The sequence below is a fragment of the Patagioenas fasciata genome, chromosome 16 (genome assembly GCF_037038585.1).
Source record: "Patagioenas fasciata isolate bPatFas1 chromosome 16, bPatFas1.hap1, whole genome shotgun sequence".
NCBI lineage: Eukaryota > Metazoa > Chordata > Aves > Columbiformes > Columbidae > Patagioenas > Patagioenas fasciata.
Window position 1 is genome coordinate 5305800 of NC_092535.1, and position 20264 is coordinate 5326063.

The window sequence follows — 20264 nt, forward strand, 5'->3', positions numbered from 1 at the left end:
TTAAGAACTGGTTGATGCGGTTTGTCACTAGGGTTGTGTGTGAAGATCAGGTAACATCACAGGCTTGTGGCTCTTATGGTTTCCAAGGAATATGATTTAAGGAAAAGAGAAAAAGACCAACTAAAGTGGCTCTGAACAGCAGCCAAATCCATTTGAGGTGATTCCCGGAACAAGTTTTGACAGCCTGAACATCCCGGAAACTTCCAAGAGGAGGAAGGACCTTTGAATTACAATGTAAGTGGAGATATACCATACCAGATATACTGCTGCCAAGCGTGAAAAGTTCTAGTGTTTCTCTTTCAGGACAGGGCTAGCATGAATGTCATGTAAGTACTCTTTTAGTCTTTGTGGTATCAAAACAAAGTTTCTCAAAAAGGTGCAAGAAGTCTTTTTTAATTTTTTTTATAAAATCATAGAATAGTTTGGGTGGGAAGGGACCTTTAAAAGCCACCTAGTCCAGCACCTGCCATGAGCGGGGACATTGTCACCCAGATCAGGTTGCTCAGCCTGGCCTGGGATGTCTCCAGGCATGGGGCATCTATCTTAGAAACAGCTGTTGTAGTGTAATTTCTCCTTTTTTGGTTTTTATTTTTCTTTGTAACATAAAATTCAGACTAATTTATTTTTTAAGTCTTTACTGAGTGTTAAATCATGATCAGTGGTGGACTGGCTTAGAGTTTGCTCTGAGAAAAGCTACTCATGGTTAACAGTTTGGGTTTGTTCGTTTTTTTAATAAAACTTTTGCTGAAATAGGAGTGTGGAGCTGCTAACATAACAGGTAAACAGATACTTGTTTCTGGTGGGAGTTTATAATTTCATGTAAGTCGAGGGCATTGGAGATAATTTGAGACTCAAAAAACCTTGTAAAACCAACTCACAGTTGTTAAACAAAGCCAGAAGTGACATGGACCAATCTGGAAGTTAAGTAATCAGGAAATGCTTCTTTTTCCTTCATAAGGCTTCCACATCCCACCACACTCCCCACTTCCTCATACTTAAAGACAGATTATTCATGGCACACCTATTTTCCTTTGTAGGAAGTTCTTCTTCTCTTGGGATTCAAGAGTATCCATTTCCTCTGAGTAAGTAATTTTGGTATCTCCTCCCATAATTACACCCACGTGGAGCAGGAACACTGGCATCAGACACACATACATTATAGGAACTAGTAAATTCGTTTGACAAGTCTACAGGTACTAATAACAACTGCTAAGTACCTCTCCCTTCTTTCAAATTTCAGCTGACAGCACATAAAGATTGCTGGGTTTTTTCTTTTTGTGATTAATGTGACCTGGACATCCCTGAAGAAGAAAGTAGAAGGTGTATGCAGTTCTTATAAGCTGAGGGAATGGCAGGTGAGTTCTGCGTGTCATTTGCTTCCCTTCAGCAGGCACTTTATTCAGGACTGTTGCCTTGATATACGTGCCCTGTAGGTATCTGCTCAGATTTCTTATCTGATGGAAAATTTATATTGTAGTTTGTTCTTGCACTTCATTTTTGAAGATTTATTGCTGTTATTATTAAGGCCTGTTTGAGATTAACTTTTGAGCACAGCAGAGGACATTTGGTGGGGGGGATAGGGAGGAAAAGTAAAATTCCCATTACTTCAAAAGGCACCATGCAGAACTGCACCTAAACTCTTTTCTAATTTTTTTAAAATGCTATTTCAGAGATGTGTTATGCTTTGTATTAACAAAATTAATGTAATCCAACCTAATGGAGCTGTGAGCATGGAGCCTAAAGATGGGAATTCAAAGATGCATTACAGCCCTACCAAAGGAAAACAGTAATGACAATATCTCTGCCTTTTGAAGTTTAAAATTGATTCTTGAACCGGGCAATTGCAAAGCTGGGTTCTCTGTCATTTAGTGATGAAACAAACACCTTCAAACCAGCTCTTACAATGCTGTTTTGCAGGGAAAGCAGCAGCCTACTGCGGTTCACTGTTGCCCCATATATTCATGCTAAAGATTCTCAATGCTTACTCACATTACTTCTTTGTGGTCTTAAACTACAAACAAACAATTTCTTCTTCCTTTAATTTAATTATGGCACCTTTTTGCATAAGTTATATTTTACTTTTATTTTTTTCTTCAAAGGTTGTATGTAAACAGTAGTTTAATATGCAGCTGTACTCTTTCAGATCTGACTTATTATTTTATTGCTATGCTATACAGAAGCTTGTCTGAAGATCCCTACTATAACAGTGCATGGTGTCATAGGCCTTAGTCCATCCTTTCCATCTCACTCTTATTTGTTATTGTTATTATTATTTTCTTTTGAATTACTGTTAATGGTGGTGGTCATGTCCCTCAATCCCATCCCTCACTTCCCCCCCAATCTCATTGTATTTATGATACCAGCATTAATGAAAGTGATTTGGAACAATCTTCACCAACACACTTGCCTTGAGCATTTGCCAAGGCTCAGAACACAACGCTCGGGGTGTGCCCTGCGGAGCCTCCCCGGGCAGATACAACCACACAGGACGGCGCCCCTCAGAGCTCCCAAAGACACTGTCATTGCTCAAGTTCGAGTGTGGTCATAAACACAAACTATAGAAGGGAAAAACAGCCTTGCAAAGACCACATACACATCTGCTTGCTAAAAAGGTAGTTTAGCATTTACGGTGGCAGAGCCACTTTATGGGTTTTAAACCTCAGACCATAATAACAGTATGGGTGCAGGAGGTCACTTGACATCAGAGAACTCCAAGCACACTGTAAGTCATCAGAATTCTTCTAGGACATGAGGACAGTGCCTATTAGAACAGGAATCACAGTGATCCAGTTGTCACTTTCGATCAAGTAAAATTCAGCCAGACTGATTTCTTTGTCAAAAGCTCCAATTCGTGTCCTGAAATACCTCTTGTTCATTCATGTAAGACAGATGATCTCTCACGAAGCATTTTTCCCTACTCTAGGCCAAATGGCATCAGGATATAAGCACAAAAAGATGTCTTAATAGCCATTTCTGGGATGCTAAAAAATATATATGTTGAAAATGTAGGGGTGCTACAGGCCACTTTATTTGGTGCTGACAATTAAATGACACCTGTCCAGTGATAAAACAGCATCCAGTATTGTATAGGAAATATGTAAGTCCTCAGTGTACGACAGCCCTGCAACAAAAGGCAAGCAAAAATTTCTGTTCTTCATCACTAGACTTAATCACCTCAATGGGGCACCTGGTTTTCAGTTGTCTTTCCTCTGCCAAAAGATAACTGCTCTTAGGAACCTCATCATGCCACTTAACAGCAAATTACTTCTTTCCATGCTGGCTGCTTCCTCATGTCTTTTCTTCCGTTTTACAGATCTGATACCAACACATATCAGCTGGCAACCATCGGTAAATGCAAGCACACACCGCACTGACCGGTATACCAGCACCGAGCTGACTGTGAGGCGAGGACAAGCTTTCACTATTACCCTGTACTTCAACAGACCACAGCAGACTGGAGAGCGCCTGGCATTTGTCACTGAAATAGGTAACACTCCCTCTTAGCTTAATTCACGTTCCCATAGAATTGTGTTCTTTATCCCTTGTAGTTCTCCCCTTATTCTATTTAGAGAGGAAATTTTTCTTCATGTATTTTTAACGCTTCCTTCCTTAACGTTGTCATTAAGTGTGAGGTTAATATCAAAACCACACTCTGGAATGGAAAGCAATTACCTCTTCTTTCTGGCAGGACCATCCCCCTCAGAATCCCATCGTACGAGGGCTGTATTTAACCTCTCTGAGGTGGGGGCAAGTGGCTGGAGCGCTACCCAAGAACCCTCCGAGTCCGGCTATACGAACTTTACAATATCCAGCCCAGCCAATGCTGTCATCGGACGATACAATCTCATCCTCCAGATAACCTCAGGGAACAAGATCTTCTCCAGATTCTTGGGGCAGTTTGTGTTACTCTTCAACCCTTGGTGCCCAGGTAGGTACCAACACCTTTGCTCTTCAGTATAACTGACCTATTTGCTTTCACACCTGCACAGTGAGCTTGTTCCCTCAAGCCACCATTCCTTGGGTCACCAGCAGCAATCTTGGCTATCTCTTCAGAGATCTGCTTTTACTACATTAAAACGCTGCTGCTATCGCTGCTCCCACCCCCCTTTTGTCCTAACGAAACGTGCTATATGGGGTAATATCACAGACTTTCTTCAGGACTGAGCAGATCACTTTTTTTCCTGTAGACAAGGGCTGACAGATAAGTGCAAGTACTTCTCAGAACTTGAAGCAGGTACACAGTAATGTAGAGATACCAGGATAAGGGAACAAGTCGTCTGTAGGGATAAGAGCAGTTCAACAAAACAGCAAAAACAGGAAAAAAACCCAACAATAAAATGCAAAGTGAGAGATCCATGCGCAGCCACCACCGCACGGCAGCCGAGCGCACTGAACGCGCGGCCCGGAAAGAACCGAGCGGTGCCGGAAAGCACCGAGAGGCTCGGAAATAACCGAGCGGTGACGGAAATAACCGATCGGTGCCGGAAAGCACCGAGCGAGTTCGGAGAGAACCGAGCCTGCCCGGAAAGAACCGAGCGCAGCCCGAGCACAACCTGATGTGCGACCAAACCCCTCTGGCCGGTTTTGGCTCAGCTGTCCCGGCTGTGCCTTCCCCCCCTGCTTCCCTTGGCCGTTAACCCTATCTCGGCTGACCCAGCACAACAGGTCGGATGCCTGAAATAAACACAGAATTTTGGCACAGAAAATACTTACCTTACCATAATCGTAACAAAACAATAAGTTTATTAAGTCACTAATGTATTTGTCTCAAACCTGGAGACTTTTCTGGACTTTTCTCCATCTTCTTCACAAAAGCACAGGCTACCGATGGGTGACATTTAGATACTACACAAAGGCTATACAAAAATTAGGGAAAAATCGTTAAAGTAACATAGGACTAGGTGATCTTTCGAGGTCCCTTCCAATCCCTAATATTCTGTGATTCTGTGATAGCATGGATTTTTCACCCCCTCTGCCCCCAGGCTATATAAAATATGAGGCACTTTCCCTAAACTGTACATGTTCAGGGAGCTGCAACAACACCTTTTCCAAACAGTGGTGTTCCCCTTGCTAAATCAAGATACGAATGTTTTTGGAAGGTTACTAGTGTTCTCAGCTTTAAGTGTACAAGCATGTCCAACTTGTTTTCAGGTGATGATGTCTACATGGCTAATGAAAATGAGAGACAAGAATATGTTCTAAATGAAAATGGAATAATCTTCGTGGGCAATGCAAAGTACATTGAAGCAAGAGGATGGTACTATGGACAGGTGAGTCATAAGGAATTAATTTGGGCTCCAATAGCATTTTCTCTTATTAGTATTTGTCTCTCTGATAGGTATGTCTGTTTATATGAAAACTGAACAAACCTGGCTAGCCTTACTCGTGGTTTCCTTACTGTGTGCCTAATAGGCCTTTGGTGTGAGAGGTGGCTTAGCTGGGACTGACCTCTACGTGTGCTTGAAACTCACAGGACATCTGTGACCAAAGCACCCACGGTACAAGTGACAAGATACTTATGTGGCTCCAGCACCCCCCTTATTTTTGAAATGCAGTTCCAACAGGCTAGAACTGTCATTCACATAAAATCATAGAATGGTTTTCGTTAGAAGGGACCTTTAAAGATCAGCTCGTCCAACCTCCCTCCAATGAGCAGGGACATCTTTAATTAGGTCAGGTGCTCAGAGCCCCACCCAACCTGATCCTGAATGTTTCCAGGGATATAACTCAAGAGAATTCAATAACTACAGCTGCAATAAGCTTGGCAGTTCTAGTTTTACTGCAGCCATCGCTTCTGATGGCAAAAGGAATCCTGCCAGGATTCTGCTTTATTTAGTTAGCCCTGTCTTCAGCCAATATTGCAGTGTGAAGTGCACACTACTGGCCTCGTGCCTCGCTGTCCCTATCACCTCTAGGCTGGAATACCTTAGAAAGGAGGAACTGCAGTAGAATCTTCTCTAATTCTGTTAGTGAAACTCTATTTTCTTAAAAATTTGTCTCATCACAGTTTCAAGATCACCTTCTAAACATCTGTCTCACCATGCTTGATCTGAGCCTGTACTATCGTCAGGACCCAGTCATTGATGTATCCCGAAGAGGAGATCCTAAATATGTGGGCCGAGTAATCAGTTCTATGGTAAGAAATGGGCAACTTCATCTGAATTGCAGGTGCTTAAGCAGGAAGCATTGGTTACACCACCGAGACTCAGCCACCTGCACCTTAAGCAACAGAGTTAACTAGACATAGTGTATTACACACAATTGATTTTGTGCATTCTGTCCATTGGCCTATTTTCAGATCAACGGAAATGATAACGATAATGGAGTTCTCCTGGGAAAGTGGGAAGGAAGCTTCCATTCACATGAGAATCCATCCAGGTGGGACAGCAGCGTGGTGATCCTCCAGAAATGGCGCCAGGACAACTACAAGCCTGTTCAGTACGGCCAGTGCTGGGTTTTTGCAGGCGTGATGTGTACAGGTAAGCTTTAAGAATAGAGGACTGTGGTGACACTGAGGCATTTGTGATCTCTGGTTTTACCAAATGTACAAAGCAATTAATTCTATGAGAGGAACAGTGCTCTGACGACTGCAAATGCTGAAGAATCTCAAAACAGACGCTTAGCTTTGTTTCTCAGATATTTGTAATCACTGAACTAAAGCTGTGTGTGGTTTTTGTTTGTGTCTGGTTGTTGTTGATGGGTTTTGTTTGTTTGGCTTTTCTTTCTTTTTAATATATATTACAGTTCTGAGGTGCTTGGGGATTCCAACTCGTTTGGTTTCAAATTTTAACTCTGCTCATGATGTGGACAGAAACCTGAGCATTGATAAGTACTATGACAGCTCTGGAAAGAGTCTGAATATCGGCAAGGATTCCACATGGTAAATATACTCTTTTGCATCTCGCCAATAATTAGAAACAGGATTTATGAGACTTAAAAACATGAACACTAGTAGTACAAAAGCAGCTGAGTGGTCAAAATGTAATACAAATATCTACATTAATACACCAGGCATCCATTTGGAAAGAAAACATTCTTCACGGTTTTGAGATAATAGTTACTTCAAACAACCAACCAGCCAAATTTTTTGTAGTCCCTGACCTCAAACGAGTTGCAACTTTCTTTAAAAAGTATTTTTCCACTGACAACGTTCCAGTTCCCAAGGCTCTTTTAATTACTGACCCCTAACCAGTCTGTTCCCGATAGCACAGCCGTGTACCTTCCATGCACTTAACTTGCTTACTGCTGCCATAACTTTCTCTGACCGCACATCAGAGTTTCTCAGCTTGGCCTGTCGCCCTCCCCAGGCAGATGGGAGCCTCCCCAAGAGGTTTTCCAGCACTTCTTTAGCTAGATCTTCCCTTTGTTGGAGCTGAAAAAGAGAGAAACATCCCAACAGCCTTCAGACTTGGTTATTGGACGTTGTAGTTGAGTGCTGTAAACTGCAAGTGATCCATGATCATCAATCAAGCCCCATAATTTGAGTAGCCAAAGAAACATGATATTCTTTAAATAATAGCGTTTTCTACTTCAGTTGCCCTCCAGTTTTAAAATCTTCGCTCTGCAGCCACTTCACTTTTCAGAGAGTGACCTAACCAGGCCCACGGGGCTGCCACAGCTCAGAGAATCTGTGCACAACGGGCTTCACTGAAAGTGTCATCTTTATTTAGTCTGCTTCCTCTTGCTGAGTGTATGTGGTTGAAGGATACGGGAAGTCTTTCACTTCTTACCTTCCTTAAAAACGTCAGCCTCTGAACAAAGTTCAGCCAACAGATCTTTTCTGGGTCCTCATGTGATTTACATTTTAGCAGCTTTTTGTGCTATCCTTTCGGTGTTTTGTGGAACTCATTACCACCGGATGCTGTTGAAAACAAATCTATAAAGAGTTTTTTTAAACACGACAAAAGAGATTAATAGAGAATAAGGTGACTAACGACAACTAAACCCAGTGGTCTCACTGCGACGTCTAATTCAGAAAGTCTCTAATTCCCTGACTGCAAGAAATCGTAGAGCATATTGGGGAAGGGTCATTCTATTCACGTGCTGTTCTTCTCTCTTTTCTAAACATCTGCTGCTGCACACTGCTATAGACTATTGGACTTTGTGTGCATTTTATCTGACCCAGTATAGCAATTTAAATTTCTGTTTAAGCAAAGCATTTCCCATATTTGAGGGTTACTGAACACAGTCACCAAGTGTTACCTATACCTGAGGATTAAATCTTTTCACTAACAGTTCATACTGCCCCCAAAGCAAGCCATTTGTATTCTCTCCCTCCCTGCCATGAGGTCAACACCTCAGAAGCAGGCAGTAAATTTAACCTTTGAAAGAGGTGGTGAGTTGCTGCAAGTAGACAGCGTCACATCTCAGGAGAATCTGTAAAAAACCAATTTCCCTGCTCCTATCAAATTGGAAGTTGGTATGACTCTATATTACTAGGCTTTCTAGACATTGTTCTTTGTCTTCAGGGATTATCATGTCTGGAATGAAAGCTGGTTCATTCGCCCAGACCTGGGAAGCTCATACAATGGATGGCAGGTTTTAGATGCAACTCCACAAGAACAAAGCAAAGGTAAAAGTACGAGTTCTTAGCATGACGTAACAGTCCTTCTTCAAACTGCGTATGACTGATGAAGTTTGGTGCTTTTTCCTGTGTTTTAGGATTATTTCAATGTGGCCCTGCATCTGTCGTAGCCATCAAAGAAGGCGATGTAAACCTGGATTATGACACCTTATTTGTGTATACAGAGGTGAATGCCGATTGCAACAGATGGATTGTATACAGTAATGGAACTAAGAAAAGAGTTTATTGTGATACTGAAGTAATTGGGAGGTTTATCAGCACCAAGGCTGTGGGCAGTAACTCCCGTGTGGATGTCACCTATAATTACAAATATCCAGAAGGTAAAGGAATTCTCGCAAATTATCTCCTACTGAATTTTTGGTGCTAGGAAGCTAGGATGGGTAACCCGTTTTGTTTGAGCATCTCTCCCCTTCCTTCAGAATGGGTATTATATCTCTGGTTTTACATATTTAGCAGTTTCCTTATAAAGGCACAATACCAAATATACTTTAGTTCCTTACACCGAAGCACAAAATGTAATATATACACAAAACCAGGCTATAAAATACATTTTACTACCCAAGGCAGACAAACCCTCAAGCTGTCATACCAAAACGTCTTCAAACTGAGTCCATCATGTATCACAAACTGTGCACAGGAAAGTTACACAGATTAATAAATACTAGTTTTCTGGCATATCTGGCAGAGGGAGTGGGGGAACAATCAAACCACTAATCCAAAACCTTAAACTCCAGTCCTCTAACACTAGAAATCAATCTCCCATATGACCTCATGCTCAGTCTCGCTCAGCAAATAAATTCTTTCTTGCTGTGTCCATTCCAGCTCCTCATCTTTCCTTTTGAAGGCCCCATTACATCCCATTCCCAAGACCAGTGGCTAATTAGTCTCCCTCCCTGACTGTGTAAATTCACCGAGTTACGCTCTCTTGTGCTTTGCTCTGACACCCATCAGCTACCCAGCCATTCACTGCTTGTGCTCCTGGTGGACTCAGGCCCCACATTATTTGATTCTGGAAGCAAAACTGCCAGGAAACAGGAAAGGGACTAAGTGCCATTCATCTGTACTTCAGAAAACAAAGCAGCGAAGGTTGAGAACTGCACAGCCAGACATTTGCAGGAATACCTTTCTCTTTCCTCAAAAACTTGGTATCTAGGTCTTTCCATCTGTTTTGTTTTCCCTTCAGTTTAGGGTTACAGATTTCATATAGTAGTTTGCTTAATGTTTGTGGCTCAAAGTCTTAAAAAACCAAACAAAAAACAAAAAAGGAAGAAGATGTATTTCACTTCTTTTTTAAAGTTTTCCATTCAGAATCAGTGGCCATATTTCAACAATTCACTCCTGAAGGCTTTAGTGCAACCATATTTAATATACAGGCTGCTTATCGTCAGATTAGCAAAGTAATGCCTATCGCACTAATGCATGTTCTGAGCAAAGAAAAAGAAATCTTGCATCCTAAACAAATATATATGCATCATATTTAATTTTAGTGACTGATTCACCTTATTACAATACTTTTATTACTTTCCTGTGAAAAACCTTAACAGAAGCCTAATAAAAATATGGGAAACTTCTAGGTATTGTGTATTTCTGGGTGATGCAGAGCTGACACCCTGTATTGTTCTGAAAACATTTACAAAGAGAAGGTGCAATGGCAACAAAACTACGAATTTTACTTGGCTCTGTCCTTTGAACAGGTTCTTCTGAGGAAAGACGAGTTTATAAAAAGGCCTTGGCCAAGATACTTGGATCCAACGTCACAGCAGGGCACACAGAATCTCCAGCTGAAAGACCTTCAGAGACACTTAGAAACCCTGGGATCTCTGGGAAATTCAAGCTGGCTGAACCTCCAGTGTTTGGCAAAGATGTTTCCCTAATCTTAATTCTCAATAACTTGTCTTCTGACCACAAGACCGTGAAGGTGGACATGAGTGCGTCAACCGTCCTCTACACAAGGAGGGCAGTGACAGAGATCCTGAAGGCAACCACTTCTGTGGATCTGGGTTCTAAACAAGGTAATTTCAATGTCCCCGAGGAGCCAGGCTGGCCCTGTTCTTAGCCACATGAAGGCAAGTGGAAAGTAGAAACATCAGTATCATATCTATATCATCCCTGTAGTGCACCTGCTTGTTCCACCTCTTAATAGCATTGTTCATGATGAAATTTTACAACAGCTTTTTTTCTCTCTCTGAAAACTTTCGCGAGTTCAACCAGGAACTGGAAGTTGCATTAAATGTTATACAGAGGTTACATTTACATTATAGCTCCAGAAGCAACACTATATATATATGTGTGTGTGCATCTATCTGTCTGTGGTGATTATTACCTATATACGAACACATCTTACTCTTTTAATGAATAAGAAAGTCTGACGTGCTTTCTGGCACTCATCAGGCAACACTCTAATAGATATTAACTAGGACAAAGGTTAAAATTACAATGAAGCTCTCTGTCTCTCTTTTGAAGAGTCAAGGCTATTAGAACTATTAGCGATCTCTTTTTCATCCTCAGGGGCTGCAGAGACAACAAATTTTTTCCATACACAACAGGAAAGTTGTAGGACTACAACAATCAGCAGCTGACCAGGTCACTTGAAAACGATCTCTGTGAATCTTGACCCAAACTTTCTTGTTGACTGAGGTAAAACGAATAGGACAAAAGGAGAGAATAGATAAAAATGGTTATACCTCTAATTATAAGAAATACAAAGGGACATAAATCCAGTGAAATGCAGATGAGCAGATTCTTTCAGGACAAAATCCTCCATTCAAAACTGCAAGGGTTATATAGGTTAAAGTAGAAAAGGATCACCAGAAGAGAGAAATGCACCACCAGTCTTATAAGGAAGAAATACAAACAGATTCCAGCTGTCTTCTGTTCTCTTCAATAATTTCAAAAACTCTCACAATAACTCTTTTTTCTTTAGAATTCTTTGAGAATGTAATGGTTCAAAAATATACGTCTTTATTCCAGGGAAACATATCCGGTTAAATATCCCTTATTCTTATTATGGAAAACATCTGACTACGGACAAAAGGATCCAAGTCACTGCTTTGTGTGAAGTCATGCACATGCATGGGGTGAAGTTGCTGGTGGAGAAGACAATCATTTTAGAGGACACAAACATTATCATTAAGGTAAACTATTATCTCCCTGATGTCCTGAACAGACAGAACTAAAGAGTCATTCTGGAGCTCAGATCTTAATATGAGAATTGGGGGATAAAGGCATTCATTTAAGCTGCAATTTCAGATGTTGCTCTAAAATTCTGCCTGCTTAAAGTGAGAAAGCAAGCATGCGGGAGACCAGTTTTGATTATTTGCCTGAATCTGCTCCCTGTTCTTCAGAACAGCTCTGTTACCTTCTTTCTTTCCCAGTCACATGCCACTGCTTTATGTTCACAGAACTTGCTGCCGTTTCATCTGTATTCTAGTTATCGGGAGCTTGTGTTGCCTTTAAACCACTTTGCCAACTCCCAAAATACAGACTTAAACCCTTAATTCTAATAATGGTAGGGCCAGTTTATATTGTTTTAACACTTCAATCCTCATCAATGATGTGCAAAAAGAAAAACCAACCAAACAAAAGCCACTCAGCAAACAAAGATGAGACATGTTTAATGATATGTGTCTGTACAGCCAGGGCTCTTTTTCACTGAAATTGTGCTCAAAATACTGCATACAGCTTGAAAGCACTATTTAGCTGATCCAAATCCGGCTTCAAGCATTAGGAAAGGCATGTGAACTGTCAGCTAAAAGTCACGGCTCCTACAAATGCATCCTCAAACACGAGAGATCCTCTGCTTACATTTCACCTGAAGTCTGACTCCAGAAAAGCGTGAAACAGTGAAAGATCAGAAATGTGTCCCTGTCCTTTAGATTCCTCGGCAGGTTGTGGTGAACAGAGCTGTCACCCTAGAGATCTCCTACGCCAACCCTCTCCCCGAGCCTGTGAGCCACTGCGTGCTGCTGGTGACCCTGATGAACCAACAGGTCAAGATAAAGTAAGTGAAACCTGCAGCATTTACCCAAGGTCTAGTTTCTCAATAAGAAAATACCATAGTTGAAGCGTCATTTTCATATTTTCTATTTATGAAAATAAAAATGCCACCAAATATATATTGAGATATTACGATTTCTCAATCATGCTTTTTTTTTCCATATAGGAACTTAACTTCAACAACTAAAAACTGCAAACATCCTTCCTTCCTTCCTACAAAAGCAGATGGGCATATCAAATTATTTAGTCTCTCTGATATTTCTTCTACAGCTTGGCTTTGTGTTTCTGTTTTTATATACAGGGCCCTAATACTACAAAAATAAGTCTGAACTAAAGCCAATAAATAAGACACTGCCATAATTCCCTTCATTTCAGCCCAAACGAGCTGTTCTGTTCTCCTATAAAGCAGGAGAAAATCATGCCCTTTCAAAACATAAGAGCAAAATGTTCCATTGCTTTTTTCTTTTCCTCTGGACTCTCAGCATTGAATAGTCTGTATTTCCTAAAGCTTGTTTTGTTATAAACCAGCCTGACTTACTGTGGAACTGGAAATATTTTGACATAATAATCGATAAAAATATGGAAAACATTGTTCCAGTGAAAGGCTAAGCAAATTTAGGCAAAAAGGAGACACAGAACTAAGCACCTTGGCCATTAGAAATATTATATTTTTACCAAAATGGATACGAACCAACGAGGCATCAGACAGAGCAATGACCTTTGGCACCAGAGTTTTCTGATTCTGAGTTTGTGTTGACTATGCAAACTTGTACCCAGCCCTGACACAGAGGCAGGATGCAGTACCTCTCATTTCCATCAGCCTGTTCAAGAGTAAATGAAGACGGTACTATCTTTTCTCAATTCTTAGTCTACATAAGGCCTCAAACCCTAAGAAATTCTCAAAACCAAGGCTGTCTCTCAAGTCGCTGTTGGTGCTCTCGGTACCGTGCAGTTCTACTTCTTGGGAATCTCAAGGAAAGACAATGCAAGCCTGAATTAACTGATTTTTTTGTTTCCCCCCAGTCTGGCACAACTGGCACCGAGGGAGAGATCAAAAATCTATTTTGAATTCACACCTCGCAGGCCTGGGCCCTTACAGCTGCAAGTAGACTTCTCTTGTGACAAATTTTCACATGTTAAGGGATTTGCAACCATTGCAGTAGCACCTGCATAATGTGATGGAATCAATCTCCTGTTTCAGCAATAACATGGCAAGACATGTTCCTCTCCATAGAGACAGCGACGACAGCAAAAAACTTTCCACAAAAATTGGTGACCTCTTACACTGCGATAGAATCAAGTCTTCTGCTTTCACAGTGCTTAATTATTTAGTCTTTAACTGGTTTTTTTTGGTCCTCTTGTCTAGAAAAATAAAACACCTTCCATGTAGAAATAGTTTAACTGTTTTATCAAATCTCACTGTATTAAGCTCCTACTTTGAATTTGCCATCAATTAACAGTCTCTCTGTGACCATATTCCAATTGTCAGCAATAAACTATTAATATAACTACTCAGAATGTTCTTGCACATTTTTTTATCCATAACCTGAACTACACACAAGTGTGGAAAAGAAGAAAGAAACCTTACGGCGGGTAAGTTAAAACCAGCCTGATTGCTCCAGACATCACTCTTCTAATACAGATGAGCGACACTTGCTGAGGAAATCAGATAAATTAGATTTGGTGGTTGTATTTTACTCCAGGTCAGAAACTTCTCACTGTACTACCAGGAGAAGAGGCCAAACTTGCCAATGAGACCACTTGAGAAAAAGCCACCTATGCCATGTACTGTTGTTTTGTGCTGGCTCTGCCTTCAAGGTTGGTACCTGCCCACACCTGCTTCACCCAGCCCTTTATCCGCGTCTTACAAAACCACTGCATCCACCCTTCTGACTTAGCTCAGAGGAAGTTCCACCTGTTTCCTTTCACGCAGGTGTCACAAAGCAGACAGGAAAAAAATAGACTGCTTTTTCTGTTTGCAAAGGCAGATACTTCGCAATGTTTCCAGAAGTGCTCAGAAAGCACAGGATGGGAAGAAAAGGTTCAGGACAACATAATCAGAAGGATGTATGAAAATTCACAATTAACGGTCACACATTCTCAGTACACAAAGCTGCTTCAAGTGGATCACCATCCTCCATGAAGAACACATTATGCCACCCATGTCTAAGTCCTGGCACCGTGTCCATTTATTCCTTCCAGAGTTAACAAGATGAAATAGCAAAGACTTGAATGTTCCTAACAGATAATTTGCCCTTTTCCTCTTGACAACACCTGGTACTGTCCAGCAATGCAGTCCCAGCTTCCCCCAGAAAGAATGTTTCATGGATATAAACTGGCTCCGTGTCACAGATTAATCCGAGGTCCCATTTAAATTTCTTTGATTTAAAGCCAACAAAAATCTTCAAAACTTGTAAACTCCTACTTTTTTACATCAATTACAGTATTTTGCCACCCAGACATATATATACTTGCAAGGAAGGCAGAAGCTTGTCAAAAACAGTCAGCCCAAAGAAACTGCAATGAAGATTGAAAAGGACACGCACACAGTGGAATTTGCATCTCTCCAGGCAAAGGAGAGGGGAATAGGTAGTTTTGTACCTGGCAGTTAAGTCTTGCAAGATCTTGGAAAGTCAGGGTATAAAATCCTCCACTAGCCTCAGAAAAGGCCTTGAGGTAATGACAGTATTTCACAAAATCTCATTAAATCTTGCGAGAACGCAGACTGTCATTACCTGTAACACACCGTACAGGCCAAGCTATTCTAATTCCACCAGTATTGCTTCTTAATGCACAACAGGAAATTTTTCAGTGTTTGTCACACAAGCTTGGAATGACCTCATCCTAATTAACTACTTGTAAAGGGAGCCTGTTGTTCAAATGAAAATCAGCCCTAAAGCTTGTGCCAAATTCCAAGCTTTGCAACACTTTGGGCTGCTGGCTTTCCAGGGTGTCAGCACTATTAACTGCCCTCAACAACCACATCCAGTTCAGTTTCAGTGTTACAGCGCAGACCTGGCCAGTGCCACATACAAGAACAAACATTCTTCCTGCGTTAGACGGAAGAGAAATGCTCAATTAAACTAATGATTATTAGAGAGAAAAATGTCTAGGTGGCCAAATAAGGATCAAAATAGCTTTTGCCAAACCTGCAATCTCTACACAGCCCTTAGTCAGGAGTCAATGGCAGTTGGTGAAGTAATATATGGCTGATTATTGGTATTTTCCTTTATAAAGATGCAGTTTAAACTGGAGCATGCCCAAGAGGCTGACCCTGCCCCCGCTGCATTCTGGTAGCTCAAAAGATTCAAGTGAGCACTAGCTGGTATGACACATTCATACTATGAATTGGTCTTGAAAGACACTAAAATTGGTCTCCAGGATGGTGAGTGTTTCTCCCCACCATTCTGTTCTCCTGATCTAAGTTTCTAGTGCCTTGATTCAGGCAGTCAATTAAATTACTACCCTTCTACAGATTAAAACTAAACCAAAACAAACGGAAATAACCAAAGTTGGTAGTTTCAAATCACTTGGTTCTTCTGGCTGCAATGGATGTAGTGACCCTTTATTTTTAACTCCTTGAAGGGTTTAGTATCTAAGTAGCTCAGGGTCCATGTTGGCGAGCAGCTTCTCAACACTTATGTTTGAGGTAAATGCTGTGCATTGTTTAGAGTCAAGTCAAGATTTGCATTTCCTGCTCCAGGGTCCCCAATGCACAGCTCTATGAAGAAATTGTCACCAGCTGTCTTTAAAGGCTTTACATCCCGCTGTGGAATTTAACCTCCCCTGTACGTTGGAAAAGTCACCCATTTCTGCTCTTTAGCGTGGTGTGAGAGATAAGAGCCCTCAACTTCCGCGCAGCAGGCCAGCAAGATAAGCTGAAGGAGAGGCAGCAACATCACGTCCCACCCTGTATAAAGAAATTGAACAAACAACTTTGCAAGTGGATCATTTTTTAAAGAAAGCTGAAGGAAGGAGCCATTGCAAAACAGAGCAAGCAGGAGCTGAAGACTTTCACAGTACAGTCAACTAGACATGGGCCAAGGTAAGCAAAAATCACTTTGGTTAGTCCCAAGCGTTTGCCAGTTGTCTGTTGGGAAAAACAACTGTGCCTGCCCTAAGACAGCTCATGAGGACTGCAGAAGAAGTGAGATTCTCACCAGGCGGGAGCCAAGGAGTTCAGTTTGCACAAAAAAGGACAGTGAACGAAAGCTGGTATCAATGCCTAAGAGGAGTTTGAGAGGAGCAGTAAGAGGCAGCTACGGTAGACATGTGAAAGCCGGAACCAAAGGCAAGCAAGTTATCCTTAGCACAGGGGTGGGGGTAAGGGGTGGGGGAGGTCAGCCAGACTGCTAAACTGAAGCAGAGAGATGATTGTTTTAGCCACATGAGCAAGAAGAGGGTCCTGGTTCCAAGCAACCTTGAAGAAACTGACAAGATCCATGAAAAGTCATATGAAGGAGAGGTAAGACTGCATATGACTCTCCAGTCTAGAAGACAGCCAGGACAGCTTCATCACAGAGAAGAAAATATACGAGGTCAAAGCTGGCTCTGTAAAGTTTAAACTGGTGCAGGGCTTGTCTCCTGTGCACAATTTCAACCACATGTGCACATGGAGAGATGCTGGTTTGAGTGCCATCAGTGCCCTTGAGTACACAGAGCAAGACTCCCAAGTAGTCACAGTGCATGCTCAGTGCTAACTACAACATCTGTATCGTCTGAGCACCCAGGTCTGTTCCATGCCCTTTCCCGGGCAGGAAGGAGCTCTGGCATAATCACTTAATTCATTTACTGAGGGTAAGGTATAAGCAAAGGCAGCTCATTAGCTACAACCAAGCTCAGAGTGAAAGCCCTTAACAGTTACTGGGCAGAAAGTCTCAGAGACAGGGGGCACCGTCTGAGCGGAGAAACACAGGATGGGCTGGCTGTGTGTCTCAGGCTCTGGCCCAGGGCCAGACTGCAGGCAGCTCAGAGCCTCACATTCATTCTATGTCCCTTCACACTGCAGGTCTGAGCATCCAAAAATGTGATTTCAAGATCACAATGAACAACAGTAACCACCACACAGAAGAAATCAGCACTGAAAGGCTTATGGTGAGGCGGGGACAGCCATTCACTATCTCTGTGAGCTTCTCAGCTCCAGTGCACGACTACCTGCAGCACCTGAAGAGGACCCTCCTCATAGTACAGACAGGTAATACCACTTCAACACCTCTCAGAGCTCTGGTCCTCCACCCACCTGAAGTTGAGAGCTGGTGGCAAAAGCCAGCTCCAGGGCTGCACAGAGGTGCCCACATTTAGAACTGAGGCCAGTGAACTGATGATCTAAGGCAGAGTAGAGTCTCCTGCTGCTGGGACTGCAAGGTCAAAACCAGATCTCTTTCCAGAAGAAAGACTGCAGCCCAATAACCACTGCAGGTTCACTGCTCTATGATCTGAAAGTACTCATGGGATCTCTCCTCTCTCATGGCTTTTCATTTAGGAATATTCAAACTTAGCCAGCCCGTTACAGATGTGTTCTGTTAGTGTTTTCTAGTGAGACCCCTGAGAAGGGCAGCAGCATTCATCCCAGGCTTGTTTTATTGCAATCTGAGTGTTTGGCTGTGACTTTGTTACCAGAGGCTGAATCCCTGAAGTGGCAGGTTTGCACCATTCTAGCTGTTCCTGGTTTCTACAAATCTATGAAATCCACATCCCACTTTCAAACATGTACAGCCGAGTGCAGCACTAACCTCAGCAAAATTTACTAGCATTAAGCTGTCAAAAGGTTGAGACTCTCTCACAATAGAGGAGAGCTACAGCTCCAGATATAGACAAGGTCCCTGCAATCCGCACGGGGTGAGGATGCATGTCTGGAAGAGACACAACCAGATCTCTTTGGCTGCAGGATCACATCCTTCCAAAGCAGACGGAACCCGGACTGAATTTCCCATCTCCAGCCTGGGAGACGAGAAGCAGTGGAGTGCAGCACTGGAAGAACAGGACCCGCTCTTCTGGACCATCTCTGTGAGCACACCTGCCAACGCTCCCGTCGGCCAGTACGCGCTGCTTTTACACACCTCCAAGTCTGACTGTCTCCTGGGCAACTTCACCCTCCTCTTTAATCCCTGGTGCCGAGGTACGTGGTCAGAAACAGGCAGGCTGGGACCAGTCGCTTCACAAAAACAGCTTTTGAGCTCTGGCACTCTGCCTCCACGGAGGTGGAGGTGGACTCACCTGGCGATCCCCGCCACTCCTGCCCTGCTCCTCACAACACCTTAGGAAGGAGGCAGGGGTTAATAAAAGCTCAAAGCTGCCTGCCTCAGCACTTCTGCCCTCTTCCTGCCGGAGCCCTATCCTCCTGCTAAGGAAAATATGTTTGATAAAGTGCTTCCTATAATAAAGATTTTAAGATGAGTCAAGATTATAATTGGTCTGATGAAGACCACCATGTCTTTCTCAGGAATAGAGAAGTTAACAGCCAGGAAAGTAAAAGAGGCAGTTAGTGCAATAGCCTAGGTCTGGGGGAACATTTTGAACAAGGAAACAGAAATGACGATCAAATAATTCTTTCCTGTCTAATTCAGAATCTGCAGTATATTTTCAGGGCAGAATGCCAGGGACTGCTGAAGTCCCTGGAGTGGAGCCTGCTGATCTAAGAGATGCAAGTGCATCTGACACCAGGCGCTTTTTTCCTCTGTCTAGATGATGAGGTGTTCTTGGCTAATGAGGCACAGCGTCAGGAGTACATTTTAAACCAAGAGGGTATCATCTACCGGGGGACTGAAAACGCAGTCCTAGCGCAACCCTGGGACTTCGGTCAGGTAAGCAAGAGGTCCAATCTGTCTGTGCTCTCTTATAGCCTGCAGCAGAGGAGGGGTGTGTATCTCCTCTGTGTACAGCACACTATCCATTTCCATGCTGTGGCTTTGATGAAAGAACTTGGTCTCTGCACTGTCTTTGTCTGAGACTGTGCAGGAGAACAGAGACCTGCGTATGATGTTCCATAACCCCCTATATGTAATTTTCATCTGCCTTCTCAGGCTGTCCTCTACAAAGAAATGCATTGATCTATACCTGGGCTTTGTGTGCCTTCTTTTCATCAACAGATATTAAAGAACTTAACAGAGCTTATTAATACTGTCTCTATTTTATAGGTAAAGTGAAGACAAGTAAATCTTCCAGTTTGCCCAAGGCCATCTGACACAGTCAGTGACTAGATTGGGATTTTATTCCACTTTAGGGCCACCAGATCACAAAAGTAGCTCTGAGCCAAGCTAGAGAGCGCTCCAGAAAAGCATTAATTTCCCTCAATCAGGGGATGAAGTATCATTTTAATGCATTTCCCACCTTGCTTCAACAAAGCTGTAGGTCTGCCTTTAGTATCTTGTGCCCCCCCCCCCCCCCCGCAAATCTCTGCCTGGAGCTCTCCCCCTCAACCCACTTATGTCACACTACCAGAAAGGGAGAAATATTCTGCAGTTACAAAGCCTTGCAGGGATTCCAGAGAACAAATGTTCAGGCCAAACTTCCTGAAATGTTGTGTTCTTGTTTCAGTTTGAGGAGGATATTGTTGACATTTGCTTCACACTGCTGGATATAGGTGAACGCCATCAGCGGGACAAGGATCACACCCAGCGCAAGAACCCTGTTCACATCTGCCGCACAGTCGCTGCCATGGTAAGGAGAGCAGACGGCAGCGCTG

At 42.6% G+C, this 20264-nt stretch overlaps 1 protein-coding gene across 1 annotated transcript in view; it reads left to right on the forward strand.

The window, feature by feature from the left end:
- Nucleotides 1-20264, forward strand: part of LOC136108373 (uncharacterized) — a 25692-nt gene continuing 5428 nt past the window's right edge. The window contains exons 1-20 of the mRNA XM_065850117.2: nt 1-234; nt 1038-1082; nt 1241-1355; nt 3314-3487; nt 3689-3928; nt 5152-5270; nt 6008-6136; nt 6299-6479; nt 6745-6880; nt 8469-8572; nt 8662-8904; nt 10279-10596; nt 11555-11718; nt 12460-12584; nt 13604-13748; nt 16601-16625; nt 17589-17774; nt 18468-18698; nt 19265-19383; nt 20117-20239. Coding sequence (XP_065706189.2) covers nt 1349-1355; nt 3314-3487; nt 3689-3928; nt 5152-5270; nt 6008-6136; nt 6299-6479; nt 6745-6880; nt 8469-8572; nt 8662-8904; nt 10279-10596; nt 11555-11718; nt 12460-12584; nt 13604-13748; nt 16601-16625; nt 17589-17774; nt 18468-18698; nt 19265-19383; nt 20117-20239 — 2769 coding nt within the window. The 5' untranslated portion in view covers nt 1-234; nt 1038-1082; nt 1241-1348. The remainder of the gene's footprint in view (nt 235-1037; nt 1083-1240; nt 1356-3313; nt 3488-3688; nt 3929-5151; nt 5271-6007; nt 6137-6298; nt 6480-6744; nt 6881-8468; nt 8573-8661; nt 8905-10278; nt 10597-11554; nt 11719-12459; nt 12585-13603; nt 13749-16600; nt 16626-17588; nt 17775-18467; nt 18699-19264; nt 19384-20116; nt 20240-20264) is intronic.